The following is a 25,344-nucleotide window of genomic DNA, read 5'->3' as shown; positions in this document are numbered from 1 at the left end:
CTGGAAGAAGAAGGGAGTGACACAGTTATATTTTGTTCTCACCATCTACAACCTCTTTCCCCTGGAAACTTGGGGCAGTAGAATGAGTGTGAAGGGGAGGGTGATGTATACTGGAAAGACTGAAAGATGTGAGGAAGAGATGTTGCCCACAGAATGATCAGATCCCACTATTGAGCAAGGGAAAGAAAAAGAAACTTAGAAAGGTTCTGTCTTAATAGCCCCTCATATAACATTTGTTTCCAGCATGATGATGAGTTCATTTGTTGGGTATCAATATTCAACTACTTCTGTATTTATTTAATTATCTTACAGTTTGTCTTATTTTTCTTTCTTCTCTACTAAGATATCATGGGACATTTGGTCATGCAATACTTGTTGAAGCCTAGGTGCATGATGATCATTGCACTTCTGAGTGTGATGTACTGAACTGATTATCAAAAATAAGAGAGCAAGTTGATTTAGTATGACTTGTTCTTGATGATCTCATGGGGGCCACTGCCAACCAGTGCATTCTTTTCTAAATATTCAGAAACAAACCTCTTAATAATAGTTCCAGAAGATTGCCATGCATTTATGTCAGGTTGACAATCTGTATTTGTGGGATTTCTTTCCCCCCCCCCCCATTCTTGAAGTTAGGAAGAATGTGACCAATCCTCCATGATTTCTCAAAGATCACAGAAATCAGCTCCAGTGGGACATTTTGTTATTTTTAATCTTCTTTTGTGGGTCTAATTCCTTTTGTATTTCAACCTTTTTAACTTTCTTTTTTCAGATATTACTTGCTGGTGTGTCCCCTCGGGTTATACCCATTTCCTATATATGTGTGTTCCTTTTAACATTGTTTATCTTGACTCTTAAGGGATGCAGTGGCTCAGTGGGTTAGGACGCTGAGCTTGTCGATCAGATGGACGGCAGTTTGGCGGGTCAAATCCCGAGTGCCGCGTAACAGAGTGAACACCTGTTACTCGTCCCAGCTTCTGCCAACCTAGCAGTTCGAAAGCATGTAAAAATGCAAGTAGAAAAATAGGGCCCACTATGGTGGGAAGGTAACAGCGTTCCGTGCGCTTTTGGCGTCTAGTCATGCCGGCCACATGACCACGGAGACGTCCTCGGACAAGCGCTGGCTCTTCGGCTTTGAAACGGAGATGAGCACCATCGCCTAGAGTTGGAAACGACTAGCACGCATGTGCGGGGGAACCTTTAACTTTTTATCTTGACTCTTGGCAACTAAAGCTTCACATAAATAGGCAAATAAAGAGCTAGTTTGGTGTAGTAGTAAAAGGTTAAGGGACAGAATTAAGAATGGGGAAATCAAGTTCCAGTTCTGCCTTAGGCAGAGAATCCTGCTGGGTGATTTTGGGCTAGTCAGTCCTAAGAAGTAGGCAATAACAAACCGCTTCTGAAATACTCTTTCTCTCAAAGTTTCCACTGATATTACCTCTTCAGTCAGCTTTCCCCTATTAGTTAGGGCCAGTTCTAAGAGCGATGATCTTTTATCTGTAGTTTTCAGGAACATGACTGTCCAGGGAAGTCTCTTCTCCAGAACATCTGAAAAATCTGGCATTATCCAGATCTTATTCCTGTTTTGGCAGTCTAAAGCACATCCCCATAGTAATAATGTTTCTTTTTTATTATCACCAAATACTCTTGATTACATCCTCATACTAGATTCCTGGATCTGTATACCTCAATGTGCTTCCTTTACAGTGTTGTAATAGTACTCCTCTTTTCTGGTCTATGCCTTTTAAATAAGTTACACTATTCAATCCTTGAATTTTACTCATGTTTTCTCTTACCAAATTTCAATAATCTATACTAATCATATTTGCCTTCCGGCATTAAGACTTCTAGATCAGGGATCCTCAACCACCGGTCCATGGACTGGCACTGGCTGCAGCATGCCAGAAACTGGCCTGCGCAAAGAAGCAAAGCCCCATCCGCGGGATGCAGGATACATGAAACCATGCCCCCTCCGGTACGCAGAAAAACCTCTCTCCACGGAACCAGTCCCTGGTGCTCAAAAGGATAAGGACCTGTTCTAATTGTTCCCCCTGCTCCATGCTTTGAAAACCTTGATTTATTATACCTTGACCTATTCCTTCTTGCATTTACTTGCCTGTTATTGGTTGTCACTAATCCTGAATATCACTCCATTCCCATTCCTATTGGCAGTTCACTGTTTTGGGGTATCTCTCCTCCCTCCCCTGGATTCAGTTTAAAACCCTCTGGACATCCCAAAGGTGCTTTTTATTTATTTATTTATTTATTGAAAAGTTTTACAATACATTTTTAAAAAAAGAAAAACTCCCTCCCCCTCCCCTCTCCTTACCCTCCCTTACCCTCCCCTCCCCCCCGACTTCCCAGAGCTGAATACAGGGTATAAACTTTACAAACTTAAGCTAAAATATGCTAACGAGCTAAAAAAACAACATTAAATTCTATCGCACTTTAACTCCCCTTAAACATAACTATATTACTAACAAATAATAAATAACTAATAATACATCATATAAAACTAATACTTATTCAAATGCTAAATGAAACTTTTTAGTCCCATATTTATTCTGAATATATTCGATCCATCTTCTCCATTCCACAATGTATCTCTGTTGCGATTGTTCTTTCAAATATGCTGAAATCTTTGCCATTTCCGCCAAGTTGGAAACTTTCAAAGTCCACTCTTCTATAGTAGGCAGTTCCTCCTTCCAATATTGCGCTACTAAAAGTCTTGCTGCCGTAATTAGATTCAACATCAATTTAGTATCTATGACAGTAGAATCTGTAATAATACCCAACAGAAATAACTGTGGAGAAAACCTTATCTTTTTCTTAAATATCTTCTGCATGTTCCACCAAATTTTAATCCAAAATCCTTTTTTACAAGTCCACCATATATGATAATACGTTGCATCCTCACAACCACACCTCCAACATTTAGGCTGGCAGTTCGGATACATACTTGCTAATCCACAATTAATTATCGATAGCAGGGATGGTTGCAGCGTCCTGCTCTGCTCCAAAGCCTTGGAGCAGAGGCGTCCTGGAGTCCGGAGCAAATTCAGGCTTCGGGGGGGCTCACACCCTTCAACCACCAGAGTTTAAACTCTGGTGGTCTAGGGGAGCTCTACCCCTACCTAAACGCTCACCCCCCCTCTTCTCCCAAGGAGAGGGTTTCCGAGCCGCCAAACAGCTGATCATCGCTGTTTTTAGCGGCTCTAACGGAAAACAGCGGAGCTGACGGCCGAAACGGCCGCCATCGACGGAGCCTTGCCACCCGGAAGTCCCAAAGGTGCTTTTTCAGGAGGCAACTGGTCTTTTCTTTTCTTTTCTTTTCTTTTCTTTTCTTTTTTCTTAAGACAGTTTGTTTCTCATCCAAGAAGCTTCTTCAGCTCTGACTGGATGGTGGGGAATGGAAGGATTTATATTCCTTGCAGACAGCTGGTCCTTTGCATTCTTTTAGAGAGTCATTGAGGCCATTTGGAGGTTTAGGAATAGAATAGAGCTAGAAGGGACCTTGGAAGTCTTCTAGTACAGCCCCCACTCGAGCAGGAGAACCTATACCATCTCAGACAAGTGACTATCCAGTCTCTTCTTTAAAATCTCCAGCGATGAAACACCCACGATTTCTCAAGGCAAGCTGTTCAACTGGTTAATTGACCTCGCTCTTAGGAACTTTCTCCTTAATTCCAGGTTGCTTCTCTCTTTGATCAGTTTCCAGTCATTGTTTCTTGTCCTTCCCTCTGGTGCTTTGGAGATTAATTTGACCCCTTCTTCTTTGTGGCAGCCTCTCAAATACTGGGATAATGCTATCATGTCACCTCTATTTCTTCTTTTAGACTAGCCAAACCCAAGTCCTGCAGCCGTTCTTCATATGGTTTGGTCCCCAGGCCTTGGATCATCTTACGGTAGTTGCTCTTCTCTGAACTTTTTCCAAGGTCTCAACATCTTTTTTATAGTACGGTGACCAAAATTGTTTGCTGTATTCCAGGTGTGGTCTCATTAGGGTTTTATAAAGCAGTACTAATACTTCACATGATCTTGATTCTATGCCACTGTTTATACAACCCAGGATTGTATTAGCTTTTTCGGCTGCTGCTGCACATTACTGGTTCATAGTCAAGTGATCGTCCACTAAGACTCCAAGGTCCCTCTCCCAGTTACTGTTTTTGAACCAGGTCTCACCTAATCTGTACTTATATCTTTGATTTTTTTTCCTGTCTAAATGTAAAACTTTGCTTTTCTCCACATTGAAACTCATTTTGTTGGACAGGGTCCATTGTTCAAGTCTGTCAAGATCTTTTTCGATCCTGAGTTTGTCTTCTGGTTTGTTGATACTCCTGCCAGTTTGGTGTCATCTGCAAATTTGAGGAGTTCCCCTTCAATTCCCTTGTCTGAGTTATTTATGAAGATATTGGAAGAGTACTGGGCCTAAGTCAAAGCCTTGTGGTATCCCACTGCTTACTTCTCTCCATGTGGATGTAGTACCATTGAGAACTACTTGTTGAGTATGATTTGTCAGCCAGCTACAAATCCTTCTGAGGGTGATGTTGTCTATTCCACCTTTTTCTAGCTTACCAAGGAGTAGATTGTGGTCTACTTTGTTGAATACCTTACTGAAATCTAAGTTTACTATGTCCACAGCATTTCGCTGGTCTACTAATTTGGTCACTTTATCAAAGAATGAAATAAGATTGGTCTGGCATGATCTGCTGGTTACCAGTTATAACTTTGTTTGCTTCTAGTTGTTCACAGATCTGTTTTTTGATTATCTTTTCCAGGATCTTCCCAGGTATTGATTGATCTGTAGTTTCCTGGTTCTGTTTTTTCCCTTTCTTAAATATAGGAACCACATCAGCCCTTTTCCAATCCTCAGTGCTGCAGGATTTTTGAAATATATGGTGCAATGGTTCTGAGATAACATCTGCCAGCTCCTTCAGAACTCTGGGATGTATTCTGTCAGGTCCCGGTGATTTATATTCATTAAGTTCAGATAGATATTCTCTTACCATTTTCTTGCTTATTTTAATTTTTGTTTCTAGTTTATCTTTTGCAGTATTTTTTTGTATGTTGTACTATAATTTCTTTTTGTGTGAAGACTGATGCAAAGAATGAGTTAAGCAGCTCTCCTTTCTCCCTATTGCTTGTTACTTCCTTGCCATCTTCTCTCTTTAGTAGACCTACAGTTTACTTTTTTCTTGTTATTAATATGTTGAAAAAAACTTTTTTTATTATTCTTGATTTCTGTTGCAAGTCTTTGTTCATTCTGAGCCTTTGCTTTCCTGACTTCGTCTTTGCATATTCTGGCTGTCTGCTGATAATCAGCTGTAGTTATGTGTCCCTCTTTCCATTTTTTGTACTTGTTCTTCAGTTTGTCAGAGAGATCTTCCTGCTGATTTCTTCTTGGATTTCTTGTTTTTCTTTTTTCAGTGGTATTGTGCTGGACTGGGCTTTTATGATAGTCAGAGTTTCCCATGGTTCTTGAGTTGTTTTCCCCTTTAGGATTTTCATCCATGAAATCTTTCCTAGGTTCTCTCTGAGTTTGTTAAAATCAGCTCTTTTGAAGTTTAAGACATTGGTTGAATTATTTTCTGTTCCTTGTGTTTGCATTATATTGAATTCCAGGTTACAATCTCCCATGGATTCGGCAATCTTTGTCCTCAGGGTCACCTGAGTAGTGTGTGTGTGTGTGTGTGTGTGTCTGTGTCTGTGTGTATGTATGTAAATGTGTGTGTGTAGCCTTCTTGGCTGCAGGATGTTTTCTGCCCTGTGTCTCTTTGCTGTTGAAGACACATGCAAGCTGTTGGACATGAATCTGTGTTATCCGTAACTCAAACTGAAGCGCAAATGGTTCCTGTAGTCTACAATATTTTCTAGAAATCCGTTCATAGTCCCACACCATTTGAAGAGTGTTCATCCCAAAGTGCATAGCTAACTGTCTGTGGAGAATCTCGATCATCCATCCAGGTCATGGTTGTCCCAAATTTGTATACTACCTGTCACCCAATAACTTTGGGCAATTTACAAGTTTCCAGTTGAGTGAAGCAAAAGAGACTGAACATTTCAATTTTGCATTTCCTGGAGTAAGACTTGGAGAGGTCAAAGCCTAGGAGCCAAAATGTATTTTGTACTAATTAGTTTTCTTTATTATTTGCATATGTTTTCATCTTAAAATTTATTTATATTTATTAAGACTTCTCATATAATAGACAAATAAAAAACACAAGTGCAACTAAAAAGATAACTAAAGAAATATATAAATAACTTCCAACCATCTTTTCAATAGATAATTACATTTTATTGTCTCTCTTCTCTCTTGAATATTTTACAAATTTCTTCATCCCATCATTTAATCAATATTATTTGCATATGTTGTCTGATTAGCTTAAGGAAAGATCTAAGTCCTTAAAGTCCAGGAAACTTTCATTCTTTTAATAAGTACTACATAATGTTTAAAAGGGACGCGGTGGCTCAGTGGGTTAGGACGCTGAGCTTGTCGATCAGAAGGTCGGCAGTTTGGCGGGTCGAATCCCGAGAGCCGCGTAGCAGAGTGAGCGCCTGTTACTCGTCCCAGCTTCTGCCAACCTAGCAGTTCGAAAGCACGTAAAAATGCAAGTAGAAAAATAGGGACCACTCCGGTGGGAAGGTAACAGCGTTCCGTGCGCCTTTGGCGTCCAGTCATGCCGGCCACATGACCACGGAGACGTCCTCGGACAAGCGCTGGCTCTTCGGCTTTGAAACGGAGATGAGCACCGGCCCCTAGAGTCGGAAACGACTAGCACGCATGTGCGGGGGAACCTTTACCTTTTACCTTTTACATAATGTTTTACCCCTGTTAGCTAGGTAACTGTTTAACCCTAGTAATTTTCAATTGTTAGTTGCAGATATTACTGCAGTATTGATGCCCTGAAAAAATACCTTAGTTGACAATTTATTATAGATGAGCCCTACAGAAAGTTGAGGGCCTCTCCATGAAACAGGAATACAGAGGTATGCTAGACTATATTCAACCTCCCAAAATCTGGGAGTATCCCTTTCAAAAAAATATCATTTTTTTAATTGGCGAAATGGTCATAGTGTAACCATACTAACAATATAAAAAATTAGTGTTTTCTTGGCTCTTTGTCATTTTTGTTTGGTGTTTTTTTTGGAAATTTATCTCTGACAAATCAAATGTAGACCAGGGCTCAAATGGATTGCACATCTCTATGTTTATTTACTTAAAGAATGTATATGGCCACCTGTCTTAATTAGTAATTCTACGTGATTGACAACAGCCAATAAAAACAATAGAATAAAAATCAGAAGAACCCTTCCCACTAGGTGTCAGGCTAACCAAACTATTCGCCTCCATCTTAGCCCAATTCATGGCCTTTTGGTTGGGGTGGGGGAGAGGAAGCAAATCTAAGGTGGGAGGTTATTCCAAAGGGCTGTAGTGCCTCCAAGATCACATCAGATGACAGCATTTAAGGGAAGGGAGTTGGAGTGTACCCACTCTATCTAGTGAGATGGGCAGATATCCTTGGGAAAGAGCAGTCCCACAAACAACCTTGCCCTCTGCAGCTGTGATGTAGTGCAGCTCATTGAGAAGTGAGTAAGGTACAAGTGATCATGAACAAGGTCTCCTGGTCCAGAAAGGGGTACAATTGGCACTCAGATGAATTTATGCAAAGACCCCCAAGGCCACAGATGCTTTTTCAGGAGACGCCATACCGTATTTTCCGGCGTATAAGACGACCCGGTGTATAAGACGACCCCCTACTTTTAAGAAGTTTTTCAAGGTTTTTTGTCTTATATGCCGGAAAATACTTACATGCCCTGCCCTCCCTGTCCGTCGCAGGGGAGGCGAAGACCCGACTGGCCCCGCCGGCCCTCCCGCTGCTCCCGCGCTTCTGCCGGCCCCCGAGATGCAGCGTTTCCCGGGCGGCAGGCAGCACCGGAGGGCAGCCGCCACCCCGCCATGGCCGGCGCCCCTCCTGCTTCCCCCTCAGGCCTTGAACTTCTCCCATTCGGTGCAGGGCGGGGCAGCTCCGCCCGCAGCCTCTTTTTCATGTGCCGCTTCCCTCTCACCGTCGGCCGAGGCGCGCTCGGCCCGGGCTCCCGGTCCCTCTTCCCGGCCGGCTTCCCGCCCTGCCCCTCATGGAGCTGGACTGGGCGTGCAGCCTCTCGGTGTGGCTGCTTTTCCTGGGCAGCCTGGCGGTGCGGCTCCTGCGTTCGGACCTGTTGCTGAGCTGGCGGCTGCTGCTGCGCGTGGGGCTGCTGGCCGTCCTGCAGGCGCTGGGCCGTCCTGCCGCTGCCCCTCAGCGCCGCGCTCACGGGCGGCTGCCTGCTGGCTCATCTCGGCCAGCACCGCCCGGCGGAAGCGCAGCGTCGGACAGGAGCAGGACTTCCCTGCCGGCTCCCGTCCGACGCTCTTCCCTCTTGAGGCAGCTGCTGCCTCAAGAGGGAAGAGCGTCGGACGGGAGCCGGCAGGGAAGTCCTGCATGCGCGCACGTGTGCAGGACTTCCCTGCCGGCTCCCGTCCGACGCTCTTCCCTCTTGAGGCAGCTGCTGCCTCAAGAGGGAAAAGCGTTGGACGGGAGCCGGCAGGGAAGTCCTGCGTGCGCGCGCGTGTGCAGGACTTCCCTGCTGGCTCCCGTCCGACGCTCTTCCCTCTTGAGTCAGCATCCCCGAGGACTCCTTAGGAGCCGGGGAGCGATGCTGCCTCAAGAGGGAAGAGCGTCGGGTGGGAGCCGGCAGGGCAGTCCTGCACACGCGCGCACTCCCCAGCTGCTAAGGAGCAGGCGGGGAGTGCGCACGTGCACAGGACTGCCCTGCCGGCTCCCGCCAGACGTCACCCACTGATTTTCCGGCGTATAAGACGACTGGGCGTATAAGACGACCCCCCAACTTTTGAGGTGATTTTCATGGGTTAAAAAGTCATCTTATACGCCGGAAAATACGGTAATTTCTATATGTCCGCCATTATGTAGATCCACCATTACATTTGCTGTTTCTTTTCTATTTTTATAACTGTTCAAAGCCATTCCAGACCTACATTGTCAATTTCAGAGCCAACCTTAACTTATTAGAAAAAAAATATACTGGAGTGAAAAACTGAAGCAAGCAACAGTCTCATTTACATATTTTCAGTGAAAAGAGGGACACACATATAAGTACACATCACAGTTCAATTTACATTGCGTTTTCCTAAACATTGTAGTTTTCTCTTGTGTGTTTATGCAGTTTCAACAAGCAGTCCTGCAAAAGTGTAGAGTAATTCAAGCAAAATCCATATCCTTCCTCTTTACATATTGTAACACTCACCTTGATGCATTGTGTGTATATGTATGTGTGTGTTTGTGTGTATAAAATTATTCTTTTATTATTACATCTATAGTTTACATGTAAATTATTATTAAATTCAGCACATCAAGTGATTCTTGGATTAGCTTTAATTTTTGAGTTAAGAGTCATGCTGGTATTAGAAGCTGTTTTGTGAACATTCAGGTTTAAGAATGTTGGAAAACTAGTTAGATGTTGATAAATAGTTTAGGCATTGAGAAGATTTTCTGCCAATTGTGTATTATGCTTCCCTAGTTCACAAGAAATTGAGAGAGTTTTACAATCTAATTGTCTGATAAATAAAAGGTATATGAGCAAGTACAGGTAGTCCTCAAGGTACTAATGGAGCCTGCCCATTAGGATCATAAGTCAAAAAATTCATCAAATGAATCAGACTCAATTTTACAAATTTTTAAAATCAAATTTGTTAATTGAATCAAATAGGATGTTAAATGAACGAAGATTTGACTTACTATTTCCTCCGATTTGTTAATTTTTTAGCTTTTTACTGGTTTTTAAATTGTCATATAATTATTGTATTTATTGTTTAATTCTTTTTTAAATTTTCTATTTTATGTTTTTAACTTTTATTGTTGTGCGCCACCCTGAGTCCTTAGGGAGAAGGGCGGCATATAAATTTAATATAAATTTAATAAAATAAAATAAAATAAATTGATCGCTGCCATCGTTAACTGAACTGAGAGGCTTTCCCGCCAGCTGCCCATCAGCTATTTCCAGTACAGCCTTGGCTCAAACCCTGCACCCATTGCAGTTGCTTTTTTAAAAAAACCCTACTTGTTGCTAGTCAGCTCAAGCATCTTCAGCTGCCCAGAGAAGGGTTGGTCGGTAGTTTACAGAACTCTCAGATTGCAATTGCTTTATATAAAAAAAAACACTTGCCACGAATTAAGTAGCGTAAGAGTCTCCAGCCAGGCACCCAGAGGGAGATGGGGGAGGGATTTACAGAACTCTCAGCTTGCAACAGTAACAGAGATGGAAAGGAACTTGAGGTCATCTAGTCCAGGGCTTTTCAACCAGTGGTACAGGTACCACCTGTGGTACATTGGCACCTGGCAGGTGGTACGTGAACATCCTAGAAAAGTGGTAGCGGGGAAGGGGAATGAGCTGAACCGGTTGCAGCACCGCACAAGCCTGAGCGAGAGATGGCTGGAGCTGCAGGGCTGTCAGGGCTCAGTGGAAGCGCCAGGATCAGCGCCAGGCTCCAGCTGAGCCCAGAAGAAGTGCCGATCAGCTGGAATGTTGCAGCATCTCCAGGGTCTTGTGATTTACATTCAGATGCTTGGCAAGGGTCATGTGAAGTGATCAAAACCTGCTGCAACCACCCAGCAGACGGGGGGAATAAAAACCAAACACCCCCACCCCACCCCCGCTACCAATCCTCAACAGAAATGCTCACAACAATGAAAACCTCGGACAGGAGGAAGAGCGCCGCCGGGCAGGCAGGCAGGTGTCTTCTCGGCTGTGGCTTTGGGGGCACATTTTTCAGTGCCATTGTAACTTCGAACAGTCACTAAACAAACTGTTGTAAGTCAAGGACTACCTGTACTTCATCACTTTTTTTTTGGTCATCAAGTTTTTGACTCCTTGCTAGGTGACTGGTGGTACTCGGATGTTGCCATATCCTAAAAGTGGTACAATGGGTGAAAAAGTTGAAAAGCCCTGATCTAGTCTTTTACCGAATTCTTTTTCTAAAATCAACTTATGTTCTTTCCCCTCAGCTGGGAAATGACAAAAGGAAAGTAAGAGATTTTTATGAATCTAGCTGAGCAGGATCTCAGTATAGGAGTGAAAGTGCTGTTTTTCCATTCTCATATCTTTTTCGCTGGAGGTTCATTGCTGCTGCCTAGGAGCCAACCTGCATAATGGTTTTTTTCTATTTAAAGATATTCTGCTTCCCAGTGGTTCCTGAGATCTGGAAATAATTAATGGGGGTGGGGAAAGAGGGTGTTACATACTCTTATGATATTGTCTTTGTATATATACAGTATTTTTTCTAATTAGTTTGAAGTTTCTGGTGATTTGTTCTTTCTCCTCAGTTATTGTTTCCTTTTATTTTGTTTTCCATCCAAATCCTCAGCTGATTAGTGGCACAGCATTGACACAGCAATTTCACTAGCCTTCTATCAAGAATCCAAAACTCACTTATTATTTGTTTTCTGGGACAATTGCCTATTAAATGAAAACATCAGGAGCCATGGTGGCACAGTGATTAGAATGCAGTATTGCAGGCTAACTCTGCCCACAGCCAGGAGTTCAGTCCTGACCACCTTAAGGTTGGCTCAGCCTTCCATCCTTCCAAGGTCAATAAAACTGCTCTAAACCGCTTAGAGAGGACTGTAAAATACTATGAAGTGGTATATAAGTCTAAGTGCTATTGCTATTTCAGATTTTTAATCCTGTGATTTTGCATTTATATGAAGTACTTCAACTTGTGTATGCTGCTATATGCTGTCAGTTTTGTCCCTCCAGTGATTGGTAAACACTGTCTTGTATGGATATGGAAAAACTGAATATTCTGGGAATATTTCATCTTTTCTCCAGACTATGTCAGTCTAGCTACTGCAGGAGAACCTGTATGTTTTGGGACTAATTTGTTCTCTGCACATTTTTTATCTGGTTGCATTTTAAAAATATACAAATATTGGTTCTTTAGTCATTGTTAATGTTAGTGATATCTAATACTAAAATGTCCCTGTAATTAAGTGATCAATTTGATTATTTTTATTAAAACATACATCCTGTTCTTCTGGTGCATATTATACACCTGGGTTATAGTTAAATCCAGTATAAGATTAAAAGGAAGCAAAAGCAATACCTTTCTTCCCAAAATCAGTTACAAGAGACTAGCTGATAAGAATGGGCCAATAAAGAGGATAATATATTCAAATGAAGTATATTCAGTCTGTGGGAAGAATACCTCCTAAATAGGAAGCCCTCAACCAGTTGGCCAGAGTGGATTCCAGTAGGGAAATTGGTACAGCCACTAAGAAGGCATTTATCTTGTCCCCATCAGTGGTCTCCCTTACATGTTTGGGAGAGTGGAAGCTGATTGGAAGACTGATGCTTAAATATAATGGAGCTAAGCTTATGGATTGGATTGTATCCACAATCAAAACTAGTCAAAAATAATTTTCACTGTGGTTGGGTACATACATTGTGTTAATCCATAATATGTTTGTTTTTGCCAAAATCAGTAAGATCAATTATGGTTTGCAAACCATAATTTAATCTTAGGTCCGATTTTTACTAAGAGCTGGTTTAGTTTTATTTTTTTTAATAAAGTACACCTGGCTGAATTTGTACATGTTAATCCATAAGTCATAATTTATACAATATATTAAATCAAAACCAAACCATTTTTCTTGATACATAAGCCCATCATGCATGATGTGTGAAGCAAATGACATTCAACAAAACATAGTTAAGCAAATTGACTTAGCATGATGTATAGATGTTTCTTGTTTTGTTTGGTTTCAAAATTTATTTTGCATACCTGCAATTTAGAGAATGAGTTATAGACTCATTGTGCATTCTGCTGTTGTAGTTCTTACTGTACTTCAGGACCAAATAAAGAATCTCAGTTAACAATCACCAATATGACAATGGTGTAATATAATCCATTTGAATAAAAAGAATTGATTTTTTAAATCAAATTTTTGTTATCATAACAACAGATGTAACCAAATCAATAAAAATATGCACTACTTTTTACTTACCATTTCCTGTTATCCAAATTCATCCCAATATGTTTTAGTAATATTTATGGGAAAGTGTAGTAGTTGTATTTCTTTGGTCATTTGGTGGGATTTTGTTTTCCCTTCCTTTGACTTTGTTCCTGAGTTTCTGGTGAGACGTGAGGTGAGGGAATGCTGATCTTGGCAGAAGAAAACTAAGATGTTAATTAAATGACGCAAGCCTTTGATTATTCTCTCTCTCTCTCTCCCTCCCTCTCTCTCTCTCTCTCTCTCACACTTTCTGCCAAAGCTAGACATTCTGCTCACAAGAGAAGGAAGAATAGAAGATACCACTCAGATCTTGCTGATGAAACTACAGGAACTTCAAGAAGATCATTTCTGCCTGAATTAAGACAGTATTGAATCTCTGTTTTGCTTATAAAAAGTGAAGTTGCTGTACCAATATTCCAGGAAGAAAACGACAGAGGTTTTTGGTTGCCAGAGGTTTTTTTTTTCTTATTTCATTTTGCCTGCTTATTAGTCTACAGAGATTACAAAAGAACAGAAGATTATTTTTCTGGTTTTTAGTGCTTTTGAATATGTTTCATTCTCTGAATAAACTTTTTAGACCAGATATAGGACTTCATTATGATCATTCTTGGAAAAACTATAATTTTATTTAGTTTGCCTCCCATTTTTTTTTAGATACAAAGAAGTTTTCCTGTCAGAGCTTATTTCTGGATTTCAAAGAAATACAGTGTTCATGTCATTTCATGAGATACCATTAAGGAATGCAGAGGAAGTTTTATATTGTGTAACTTAGTTTTGATTTTGAATCTAAGCCACAGGCACACCTACAGAACCAGTTTTATATTATAAATCCAAATGTGAAATATGTCTTGGAAGAGAAATTATTTTTCTGTGGGACCGGGTGGTGTGCAAGGCATGTTTACTCCACGAAATACAACATCTATAGCACCAAGTAAAGGTCTCAGCAATGAGCCAGGACAAAATAGCTGCTTCCTGAATAGTGCATTACAGGTAAGAAATCTGAAATAATAATGTGCCTATCTTTTATATAAAAAAACTTTCTAATGTTTCCTACACTACGCTGTTTTAAAAACATATACTTTCAGTTGCAGTGGAGTCCAGTTTTGTTGGACCCTATTATAAACTTAGCTTCTCTTAATCTAGTTTTCAGATTCTCTAACATAGTATATATAAGATACATATATTCAATATAGACGTAAGATATTTAGTATTTTGGATTTAAGTCCTTGTGTTAGTATTTTGCTATCATTTTTAAAATAACAAGGTTGGTATTAAGTTTTACCTTTCCCGTTGACCATTTTCAGAATGTATCAGACACCAAATTTGCTTTTCTGCTTTCTTGCTATTGCCACAATAGTACAGTAAGCACAGATACAACTTTGTATACTTCATTTGAATGAATTCTTGACAGGTTATTGGAATCCTCTTAATTTCTTTGCATGTGAAAATAATAACACATAACGTTTCCATGTAAAATTTTGTGAATGAGGCTGACAGGAGATACTTAAAAGTCTTTTATTTAGTAAGAATATTTTCATTCATTATAAAAATGTTGTTATTCAGAAGTAAAGGAGGGAAAGAAATGTTCAGAAGAGTTTTAAGATCCTATATAGCAGGGGTGTCAAACTGCCGTCCCGCGGGCTGGATGCATCATGCGGAAGCCACGGCCACCCCATTGCCGGCAATGGCAAAACTGTCCCAATACGTTGCGCGATGTCACGTGACATCACGAGTTTGACATGTTTGCTATATAGCTTGTTCGGCTTTAAGAGGATATGGGGGAAAGTATACCACCTGAAAATAAGAAAATGTCAGAAAAACTAAACGACTAAAGTTCTAAAAATACTGCCACACCCACAAGGTTTGCAGACTGGAGACAGCTAGTGAATGTGGAAATTAGAGCATATATCCTTGATACTTTGCTGTATATCCACGTAGCACCCTAAAGTAAGATGATCTAGCCAATATGTTGTAATGAGCCCTCTTGTGAATCATAGCATAGGGAATATAATTGAGAAACAGGATGAGAGCCCACAAGGAAGAAGGAGAAATATGTATCCACTTGGCAAAAGACAAACATTGTGACAGGACTAAAACATGAGAATTCCTAGAACTTGACAAGCAACACAGAGTAGGCCCCTAATTGTTGCATCAGGAAAAAATTTTTGTTCCACCCTGAATCTACCATTAAATGCCAGGATTATTTCAAGTGCAAGAGGAGTTCTGATCAGATTTATATTTATATATTTATATTTATATTTATTTGATTTATATACCGCCCTTCTCCCGAAGGACTCAGGGCGGTGTACAGTGCAATAAATATCAAAAATACAAGGTACAAAAGTTAAAATTAAATAATTATGCCCAATGCAATAGATAATTAAAATCAATATTAAAACCCCAAACCCATCAGACCAGGCCGGCTTGTTCGAATAAATAAGTTTTCAGATCACGGTGGAAGGAGCGAAGGTCGGGAGCTATCCGGAGCTCAACCGGTAAGCGGTTCCAAAGGTCTGGCGCGCCCACAGAGAACGCCCTCCCCCTGGGGGTCACCAGTCGACATTCTCTGACCGGTGGCACCCTGAGGAGGCCCTCTCTGTGGGAGCGCACTGGACGAAGGGAAGTTGACGCCGGCTGCAGGTGCTCCCGTAGGTAATCCGGACCCATGCCATGTAGGGCTTTATAGGTCATCACCAGATGGAATGCTTACATTTTATAGGCAGAAAGTCTCAGTATTACACATATTAATATTTGCTAATTTTACTTTTATAATTCTAAATTTATAATTGGGAAACTTTAGCTATAAGCATTATAGCTAGACTGCTAAGCATTACAGCTGATTAAGTGTTTTCAACAAAATACAACAAAAATTGATGATTTAATGAACAGCAATGAATAAAAAAAAATATTTAAATCCCCTTCTCTCCACTTTTAATATATAATTTTAAATAAAATACAAACAGCTTATAATAAGAATAGTGCAATTAACATGAGAGTTTTTATCTAAGTCCTAAATTTATATAAATCCTAAACCTCTATATAAACTCATTTGATAATTAAGCAAGAGGCTCCAGAATGTATGTCTGTAATATACTGTAAAGAATATCTCATTTAAATCCTTTTCACTCTTTAAATTAGTCTCTTGCAGTAATAGTATTTTCCTGTAAATACTCCTAACAAATTAGATATAAGACTTGGTAGATCAATATGACTTTTACTGTCATACTATTAATAAAGGAAATTTGTATAGTTTACATACCACTTAGAACAAAATTAACTGACCACTTCGCTTTTTATTCAGCATTAAACTTAAAACGGAGATTTTAGGTATATAGTTGATTTTGAACGATAAGTTGACCAAAGTTCAGTCAAACTTGTGATTTTTTTTAAAAAAAATCACATTAATTAAAAATAACATATCAAATTACCAACATTATTTGTGAAGCATTTTTTCTTATCCAGAACTTACTTTGATTTCCTTTAATAATCATTACTTTGCATTCATAATTCATAATTATGTTTTATGAAATATATCCATTTGTAGTTTGTCTTTTTAAATATAAACTATGTTCTGTTCCGTATGGGGATGGAGTAGTACTATTTTACAAAAGTATTCTTTAACAATTAAAACTGAGCCAATTTTTACCTTAAAGAACGTAAGATGGATGGCATATAAATTTAATAATAAGTAAATATAAATGAAAGTATAACCCAAGTGTTCCTCGGGTTATTTCAAAATATGTAGATACAAGATATCTAGGCAATGACAGATAAATGTCCTATTATCACTTGTACTGTTAGGATAAGGTCAGAAACATGATAATATCATAAAAGAAAAGCTAATATAGATACTAATCAGATCCTGCTGTATGGATACTACCCTGCTTGAAGAGACTTAGAGTTTTAGACTTGCTTACTTGGAGCAAACTGGGGAAAAAACCTTTCATAATAAACATTGGTTTATCAGTTTTCTATGCCCTGTGCCACTTTTTTTAGTTGGGAAAACCAAAAGCCAGGTGTCTCAGAATGAAGGACTATTCCCATTTCCTAGGTTCAATTTTCTGAGAAATATCTCACAATAATGGCTAGTCAGTGGCTCATAAACTGATCCAATTTCCTCTTTCTTGGATATTAAATAATGTCATTGCTCCTACCCTTTCCAAAAAATACCCCAGGCTCTGTTGTTTTACCCAAGCCTCTTGGCAGCTGCAGTTGCAAACTGGATCTTTGTACCACAAACAAATTGCTTCATGTGCCTACAGTATCCCACTAAACTAAGTGAAAGCTCCTCTCCTCTCCTGTCACTTTTTTCCCCCTTCAGGTCAGTGCTTACTCCTGGCAACTACCTGAAATTTCTTGGCAAGATTTTTTGGGAGTGGTTTGCCACTGCCTGTTTCCTAAGGCTGAGATATTGTGACTACCGCCAGGTTATTCAACTGGCTTTGTGCCTAAGTTGGGACTGGAACTCACAGTCACCTGGTTTCTAGTTTGATGCCTTGATCACTATTCCAAATAGAATGTCTCTCATTTCATTAGATATAGGAAATATAGAGTACAAATTCAAACACATGTGAGAAGTTTTTATCTGAAAAAATGGTAAAACAGTCTAATAATCTATTTATGTTTTGGATAGGAAGTAAAAGCCATCTGCTGGTATAAAAGCTTAAATGTATGCTTTTTAGTGAGAGTCGCACAGGGGGGAAAAATTATTTCCTTCCATTGCTAGATTGAAGTGTATATTTAACTGATTCCTGTTTCAGGAAACTCTTCTTAACTTATGAGTTAGCATTTAGTATCCAAGAAGGATCAAAAGTATAGTTCAGATTACTTCAAAATTCATGATACCTACATATCATTTTCCTATAAAATCACCCAAACTGGCAGGGAAATACTTTGATGTTGGTCTTCAGATATTTAGTTGATCTCCAACTTAACCAGGATTGGGTGCCTTGAGAAGTCACAACTGTATCAGTTAAAATGACTTGGCTATGACAGAGCTGAAATTAGTATGTTCTCCATACTCGAATCGACCTTAAAAACTGCACCAAATACAACATAGCTTTGTAGTTTGGACCAACTTTTAACTTAGTTTCCCCCCTAATTGTCATGGAGGCAGTGAGGTCCTGAGAGTCATATCAGAGGCAGCACTTTCAATGTAAATACTGAAGTCCTCAGAGCTAAGAGCCAGGGGCTCTCAGGGCTGTTTCAATAGTCCTGGTAGGAAGGCTGTCTGACAGCAGGGTATACTGGACGACATCTCTAGCTCTCTCTCTTGATCCACACATCCCTGAAGAAGACAGCATTCTAGACAATGGTGAATTTGTTAGTAAAGGAATTAAAGATTGTTTTGGCTGCACCTCTCAGTACTCTAGGGATGCAATTGTTAGAGAACATGAGATCTGAGTCGAGAGCTGTTGTAGAGTGCTCTGTACAGTGATACATAGATTAACTTTGTTGTTCCGAATCAAATCCTCCATTAAATTTTTAAACTTATTGCAATAAAATTCCCATAGACCTACCAATTTGGAGAGGGGGCCAAAATGTGATATGCATTAATATAGTGTTCTACTCTGGAATAACTCTTTTGCTGCCTGACTGAGCCCACAGCCATTCAATCAGCAATCATTTCTTCCCCTTTCACGCAGGGAACAGATATCACATTCTTCCTGAAACTATTAAGTAATTTAACCAGATAACTTTACTTACAGAGATAAAAAAAAAAAGAATTATTAGCATCCCTGTTTGCAAGAGCTATTTGTCTTTTTCCTTTTCTATTTAATAAAGGGCTGGCTAGTCTTGGATTGTCAGGTGGTCTAATAAGTAAATTATATTCAATATGTAAATTAGGGTTGGATGGAGGAATAGTAGCAAAATTTTGTTTGGCAGCTTGTTAGGTATGGTCTTCAGTGAGGAGGAAGTTGTCAAAAGGTAGAAGACAGCAATTTTTCCTTTTGTTATGTATTTATTTTGTGAAAGTTTATGTGACTCACAGTATTTTTACCTTCTATTACTAACTGAAGCAATGTAATGAATATTGGACACTAATCTGTAATTGCAATAAAATTTATATATATTTATTACATTGGATCCTATTTGATGCTTTTATATAAAATAGGTATGTAAAATACACACTGTTCACTGAGATATTTTACATTTGACAACAATAGGAAATAAATTGTAAAATAAAACCTACTGACTATTAATGGGTGGTGCAGTGGCTCAGCAGTTAAGACACTGGGCTTGATGGCTGGAAAGCTGACAGCCCAGATTCAAAACCTGAGCTTCACGCCACAGGCTGAGCTCCAATCCTTGCCCCAGCTTCTCCCAACCTAGCAGTTTGAAAGCATGCAAATGCTAGTAGATAAATAGGTACCACTTTGGTGGGAAGATACCAGCATTCCATGATATCATGCTGGCCACATGACCATAGAAATGTCTTCAGACTGTGCTGGCTCAATGGTCTTGAAACAGAGATGAGTACCGCCCCTATAATTGGCAATGACTAGCAGAGTAAAATCTGCAGAGACCTCTCCCTTTATGTCTACTAATAACCAACATTGCTATTTAGTTAACTATGGTATAATCTCCCTAGTATTTAAGATTTTAATTATGATTTTATGCATAGCAGATATTCCCAGTCACTATCCTTCAATATACAAAGTATATTACAGGTTTCTGGTGCTTGAGGTGCTCACTGGTGTTCTGGGGAGCTGCAGGTAATGAAACTGTGAGGTGACACCACTAAAGGGCCTGCTGGATATGCATGCAAATTTGCCTTGGTTTCTTGCCTGAAAATGAAAGCTGCAGAGAAGGCTACTTTGCAACTCCATTGAGTACTGAAAGTAACAATTCAGCAAAATTATTTTGAATGGTTAAGGTTCTACTGTCATCTTTCCCAGACAATCCCTTATTGAATCTTTTTGAAGCCTGCTGTGATAGATTTGCAAGTAAATTAAAAGATACCTTTATGCTAAATTTTCACTTCTTTGATACAGTATCTTGTGAGGTGTCCAGCTGTAAATTCTCAGAATATAAAGGTTGCAGTGTTGGATGAGAGTTGACAAAGAGACTAGAGTTCATACATGTCAAACACAAGGCCCGCGATTGGCCTATATTTGGCCTGCGGGGATGCCCCAGAGATGACAAGAGACTGGCCTCTGCTGCCCTGGCCCCAGCCCCACCCAGCCTGGTGGTTCTCAAAGCGTACACATAGGTGGTGGTGAGCGCACATGGACCAACAGCATCCGGCAGCAGGGGCTGCATAGCCCACTGTAAAGACTGGACCAGCCCTTCAGCAGTAGCGCTGCACTGGCACCGGCAGCACACAGAGTGGGAGGGCACATGATTTGGACCACTGGACACGCCTATTCCACCCCATCTCTTTGGTTGGAGAGCAGGTCGCCACTGGTCATCTCAGCCCCCTTGAGGGTCTTGCCCTCGGCCCGCAGGTGGAGCACATTCCCCTCACACACCTTGTTCACATCTGCGGCTGCCAGCCACTTGTGCAGGTCCATTAGGCCTCCACCCAGAGCTGCAGGCCCACCTAGCACAAAGGAGGCGAAACGGTCAGCCAGGAAGCCCCAAGTATAGGTGATAGAGCATGCCCAGGGCCAGCAGGCAAAAGGCCACCCCGAGCAGGGGAAACAATCCCCATCAGAACCATGGCTGCCCAGGCCCAGCAGAGATGGGGAAGGCATGCAATCCTGGCTAGGACTGGGCGGCCAGGGTGCCAATGGGGATCCGGCTTTCCCCACTCAGGGTGGCCTTTTGCTTGCTGGGCGTGGGTGTGCTCTACCACCTCAAGCTTCGTAGCCAGCCGCTTCGTAACTGCCTAATGTGCAATATATACCCTCTATCATCTATATCTTAGTAAAAGTTCCTGCTTGGATAATCTTGTCTCCAAGAGTCTTTCTTTCTTAAGATGTGGATTGAAGTGGGTTCTGACATTTATTTTGATTTACAAGATAAAGTATTCGCCTGCTTATTCTGCAAACTTTAAAAGTTAAATGAGAAAAAAATGCGGCTACCTGACCTTGGTCTATGTGAGCTGGCCACATAGCTTTCTATGTCCTTTTTCATGGATGGCCACCAAAATTGCCTTTTAGTTAAGTGTAAGGTTTTTACAAACCCAAAATGTCTTGCTGATTTTGTATCATGGCACAACTGCATGAAATTGATCCTCTGGGTGGCAGGTATGTATAATTTCTCACCCACCCAGGGTAGTCCGTCTTTGATTGTGCATACATGTCTATTTTTCTGGAACCATTCATCCGTTTCCAAAGACTTTCGGAATTCGATTCCAGTTTGGCTATCCACCTGTGGCTTTATTTTAGCTTGGGCCCTAGTGGTTACTGGTGCTGCCAGTTGTTGTTCGGGCATAAGCGGTTTAGAGTCAGTGGCTCATGTGCTGCTATATTGGGGCATGCGAGATAATGCGTCTGCCAGGCAATTCTTTCCCCCCGATAAGTGAGTGTGAAACGGAATCGGTGAAAATGTTGAGACCAGCGGGCTTGCTTAGGAGTGAGTTTCCTGGGTGTTTTTAGCACTTCCAAATTTTTGTAGTCTGTCCAGACCTGGAAGGGGATTTTATTTCCTTCAAGGAAATAGGATGCTGAGCTTGTTGATCAGATGGTCGGCAGTTTGGCAGGTCGAATCCCGAGTGCCACGTAACAGAGTGAGCGCCTGTTATTCATCCCAGCTTCTGCCAACCTAGCAGTTCGAAAGCACGTAAAAATGCAAGTAGAAAAATAGGGACCACTACAGTGGGAAGGTAACAGCGTTCTGTGCGCCTTTGGCGTCTAGTCATGCTGGCCACATAACCATGGAGACGTCCTCGGACAAGCGCTGGCTCTTCGGCTTTGAAACAGAGATGAGCAACGTCCCTTAGAGTTGGAAACAACTAGTATGCATGTGCGGGAGAACCTTTACCTTTAAGCAACAACCACCTCACAGTGTATGCCTCCTTTTCCCACACGGCCCAATGTTGTTCTGGCTCCGTGAGTTTCCTGGACGTATATGCACACAGTTGCAATGCCCCCTTGTCATTTTCCTGTAATAATACAGCTTCCACCGCCACATCACTCACGTCTGCCTGTATTACAAAAGGTTTATCAGGATCTGGGTCTCTCAGTACATGTTCGGTAGAAAAAAGTCTCTTTAGCCTCTCAAATGCCGCTTGACATTCCATTGTCCACTTCAGGGCTGGCTGGGTTTCACTGGGGGACAACCCCCCTCGTTTTCAACAAGTTTGTGAGGAGCAGGGCTGTTTGGGCAAACGAAGGGATGAATTGGTGGTAGAAGTTTGCAAACCCCAGGAAACTTTGCAATTGCTTCCTTGTGCGGGGTGGTGCCCATTCTAATACTGCCCTGGCTTTCTCAGGGTCCATTTTGGTGCCGTGAGGATATGCGATACCCCTAGTAGTCTATTCTTTCCTGGTGGAATTCGCATTTCAATAATTTTGCATATAGGTGGGTGGCCCACAATTTTTCAGAACTGCTCTGACTAGATTAATAGGCTCCTCTTTGTTCTCAGTGAAGATAAGGATGTCATCTAAGTAAACCAGGACCCCCTTATATAGGTGCTCTCTTAGCACTTCATTAATTAATTACATAAAAACTGCGGGGACTTCTTGCAGTCCAAACGGCAGAACTTTGAACTGGTAGCAACCCATTGGACAATTGAATGCGGTCTTCCATTCGTCCCCTTCCTTGATCCTAATGTGGTAGTATGCTTCTCTTAGGTCTAGTTTGGTAAAAATCCTTCCTTTCGATAGGTGGGATAGCATATCCTTCATTAGGGGTAGGGGATACAGATTACTTTCATTGTGTTTAGGGCCCGGTAATCCACACATAAGCGCATAGTGCTGTCCTTCTCCCTGAAAAGGACCGGTGCGGCCACTTTGGGTTTGGCAGGCTCAATATGGGTCTGATTTGCGCTGAGGGGCTTTTGAGCTGCATTCTGCAATGCGGTGACCCTCTCTCCCGCATTTGAAACAGCCCGTTGATTTCTTAGCCGTAGCCACTGGTTTCGCTGGCTTGTGTGTTTGTTCAGGCGGCGGGTGGGCCCATGGTTTCCCTCAGTGGTGCCTCTTCAGTAGGTCTATCTCCACCTCCTCTGCCAGGATGTACCAGTCATCGAGGTAGTTTTTATGCAATTAATTAATGAAGTGCTAAGAGAGCACCTATATAAGGGGGTCCTGGTTTACTCAGATGACATCCTTATCTCCCGGGCCTTACAATCAGCCAAAGGGTCCTCAAATCGCCTCCTCAAGGCTGACATTAACCGGTTGAAGTCATTGAGTTCTGGGGCATTGGAGTCATGCAGGTTCACCACCCAGTCTGCAGCTGGTCCGTCCAGGGCGGATTGCATGATGGGGATGCAGGCTTCGTCACTAGGGATGTCCTGTCCGTATTCTTCCATATAACTGAGGACTTGAGTTAGGAAAAAACCCAAGCATGGCAGCTCCCCCTTGAATTTTGCTTCCAGAGGCGGAAGTCTTTGAATGGATAGATGCCTATGCCGTTGGCGGTATTGCCACTCATCCTGATCCCCCTCTGCGGGTTGGCGGGGGGTGGGTGTTGCTGAGGTGGCAGCTTCGGGTTCAGTGGACGCCCCCATTGCTACAGGTTCCGGATCTCCCCCACTGTCTCCAGCTGCAGCTCCAGGGGCTGGTGCGGCTGCGGGACTCAGGTTTCTCCTCCCTTAGTGAGCCAAGGGTTTTTTTCATCAGAATCTGCCGGTTTGGATCGCCCGTAAGAACTGCGGGTTGGGCGGGGGCTGCTTGGGAACACTTTAAAATGTTGAATGATGGGGAGGACTGTCCAGATCCAGTCTAGCATGCCTTCAGTTAATTTCTCTTAATAAAGATTCCTGTTGGAAGAAAATATTTCCAAGAGTTCTGTCTTCTTAAGATGTAGATTGAAGTGGGTCCTTACACCGGCAGTACAATCAGATTTCTGCACCTATCAACACTCAGAAGAAGGGGACTTGTTTTAGGGAGGGAAAGAGACACTTTTAATGATTAACAAAGGAGATACAGGAACTACCCCTCTGAACAATTTGAGGTTGAGTATAGAAATAAATAACTTCTTTATCGTGGCCAGTCAGGAAGCAGTGGAGAATTTGGAAGTGAGGAGGAGAAATGGAGATAGAAAATGGATCACAGAAGAGGAAGAAACATTTAATGCTTTCAGCCTTCAAGGGGAAAAAAGAAGAAAATAAAGAAGATAGTGCAGTGTCTGAGATTGTCAAGTAAGAACTGTTTTGTAAATCTATTTCAGCTGCTCCAAACTGTAGTGATTCACAAAGTATCTCTCAATTTGGAATGGCAAGAAGAAGTAACTTAAAAGTTTAAAGCCTTGAGGAAATGGATGAATGTGGTGGTCTGCCATTCTTTCATTCCAGTGGGGAACAATTGTGTGTGAGGTTTCATCCATGCCTAAGAACTGTAATTTAGCTGAGACATTGTCTAAAACTACAGAGTGGAACTAAGATCTGTCGGGATTGGTGATTTTTTTTGGCTTGCTTTTAATATGAAAAGGACCAAGTTTAAATTTCAGTGGCTGTAAGATGAGAGCTGTAATCTTGATGGTTAGCAATCATCTGTTCAAAAGTCCTTATGTAACTGTAAATTGTGACAATCCTTACCAGTGATGATAAATGTTTAGGAAGTTGCTTCAATGTATTGCTGTGTAAATCAGTGTATTTGATTTTATTTTAATTTATCTGATATGTCCATATATCAGATAATCTATTTGTGAATTTAAATATATATATATATATATATATTTAATTTTAATCCTATTTATATCCCGCCCTTCTCCGAAGACTCAGGGCGGCTTACAATTTAAGCACAAATCAATGTGCTTAGCAATAGCCTTCATTCTATGTATATGCCTGCTTATTAGGGCTTTCCCCCCCCAAGCAGCATTATTACAAAGTCAGCTTATTGCCCCCAACAATCTGTGTCCTCATTTTACCTACCTCGGAAGGATGGAAGGCTGAGTCAACCTTGAGCCTGGTGGGATGCGAACCTGCACTAATTGCAGGCAGCTGGTGTTACTTAAGGAGGCATTAGCCCACTGCTCCACCAAGGCTCTAATTAATGTGATAAAGGCATAAATGAGCAAAAAGGGAAATTGTCTACTAAATTCAGATTTTGTAGAATTTAGATTGGGAATGATTCTCAGAGACTGCCTGGACAAGCCCTTGCTATTTTCTTGGCTAGGTTTTTCCGAAATGATTGCCATTGCTTGTTCCCTAGAGCTGAGATACTGT

At 41.3% G+C, this 25,344-nt stretch overlaps 1 protein-coding gene across 12 annotated transcripts in view; it reads left to right on the top strand.

The window, feature by feature from the left end:
* Positions 1-25,344, top strand: part of USP54 (ubiquitin specific peptidase 54) — a 163,254-nt gene that overhangs the window by 22,633 nt on the left and 115,277 nt on the right. For 10 of the 12 annotated variants that reach the window (XR_014026678.1, XR_014026679.1, XR_014026680.1 and 7 more), the window contains exon 2: positions 13,331-14,057. Coding sequence is in view for 7 of the 12 variants with exons in the window: in XM_081329573.1 (XP_081185699.1) it covers positions 13,911-14,057 (147 nt within the window). In the remaining 5 variants the exon portion in view is untranslated. Of the gene's footprint in view, positions 1-13,208; positions 14,058-25,344 lie in introns of those variants that run through there. The other 2 variants (XM_081329575.1, XM_081329576.1) reach the window with 2 other exon arrangements.

This window comes from Vipera berus (genome assembly GCF_964194415.1).
Source record: "Vipera berus genome assembly, chromosome: 5".
NCBI classification, from domain to species: Eukaryota; Metazoa; Chordata; class Lepidosauria; order Squamata; family Viperidae; genus Vipera; species Vipera berus.
This window is presented reverse-complemented; position numbering and strand designations above follow the sequence as displayed.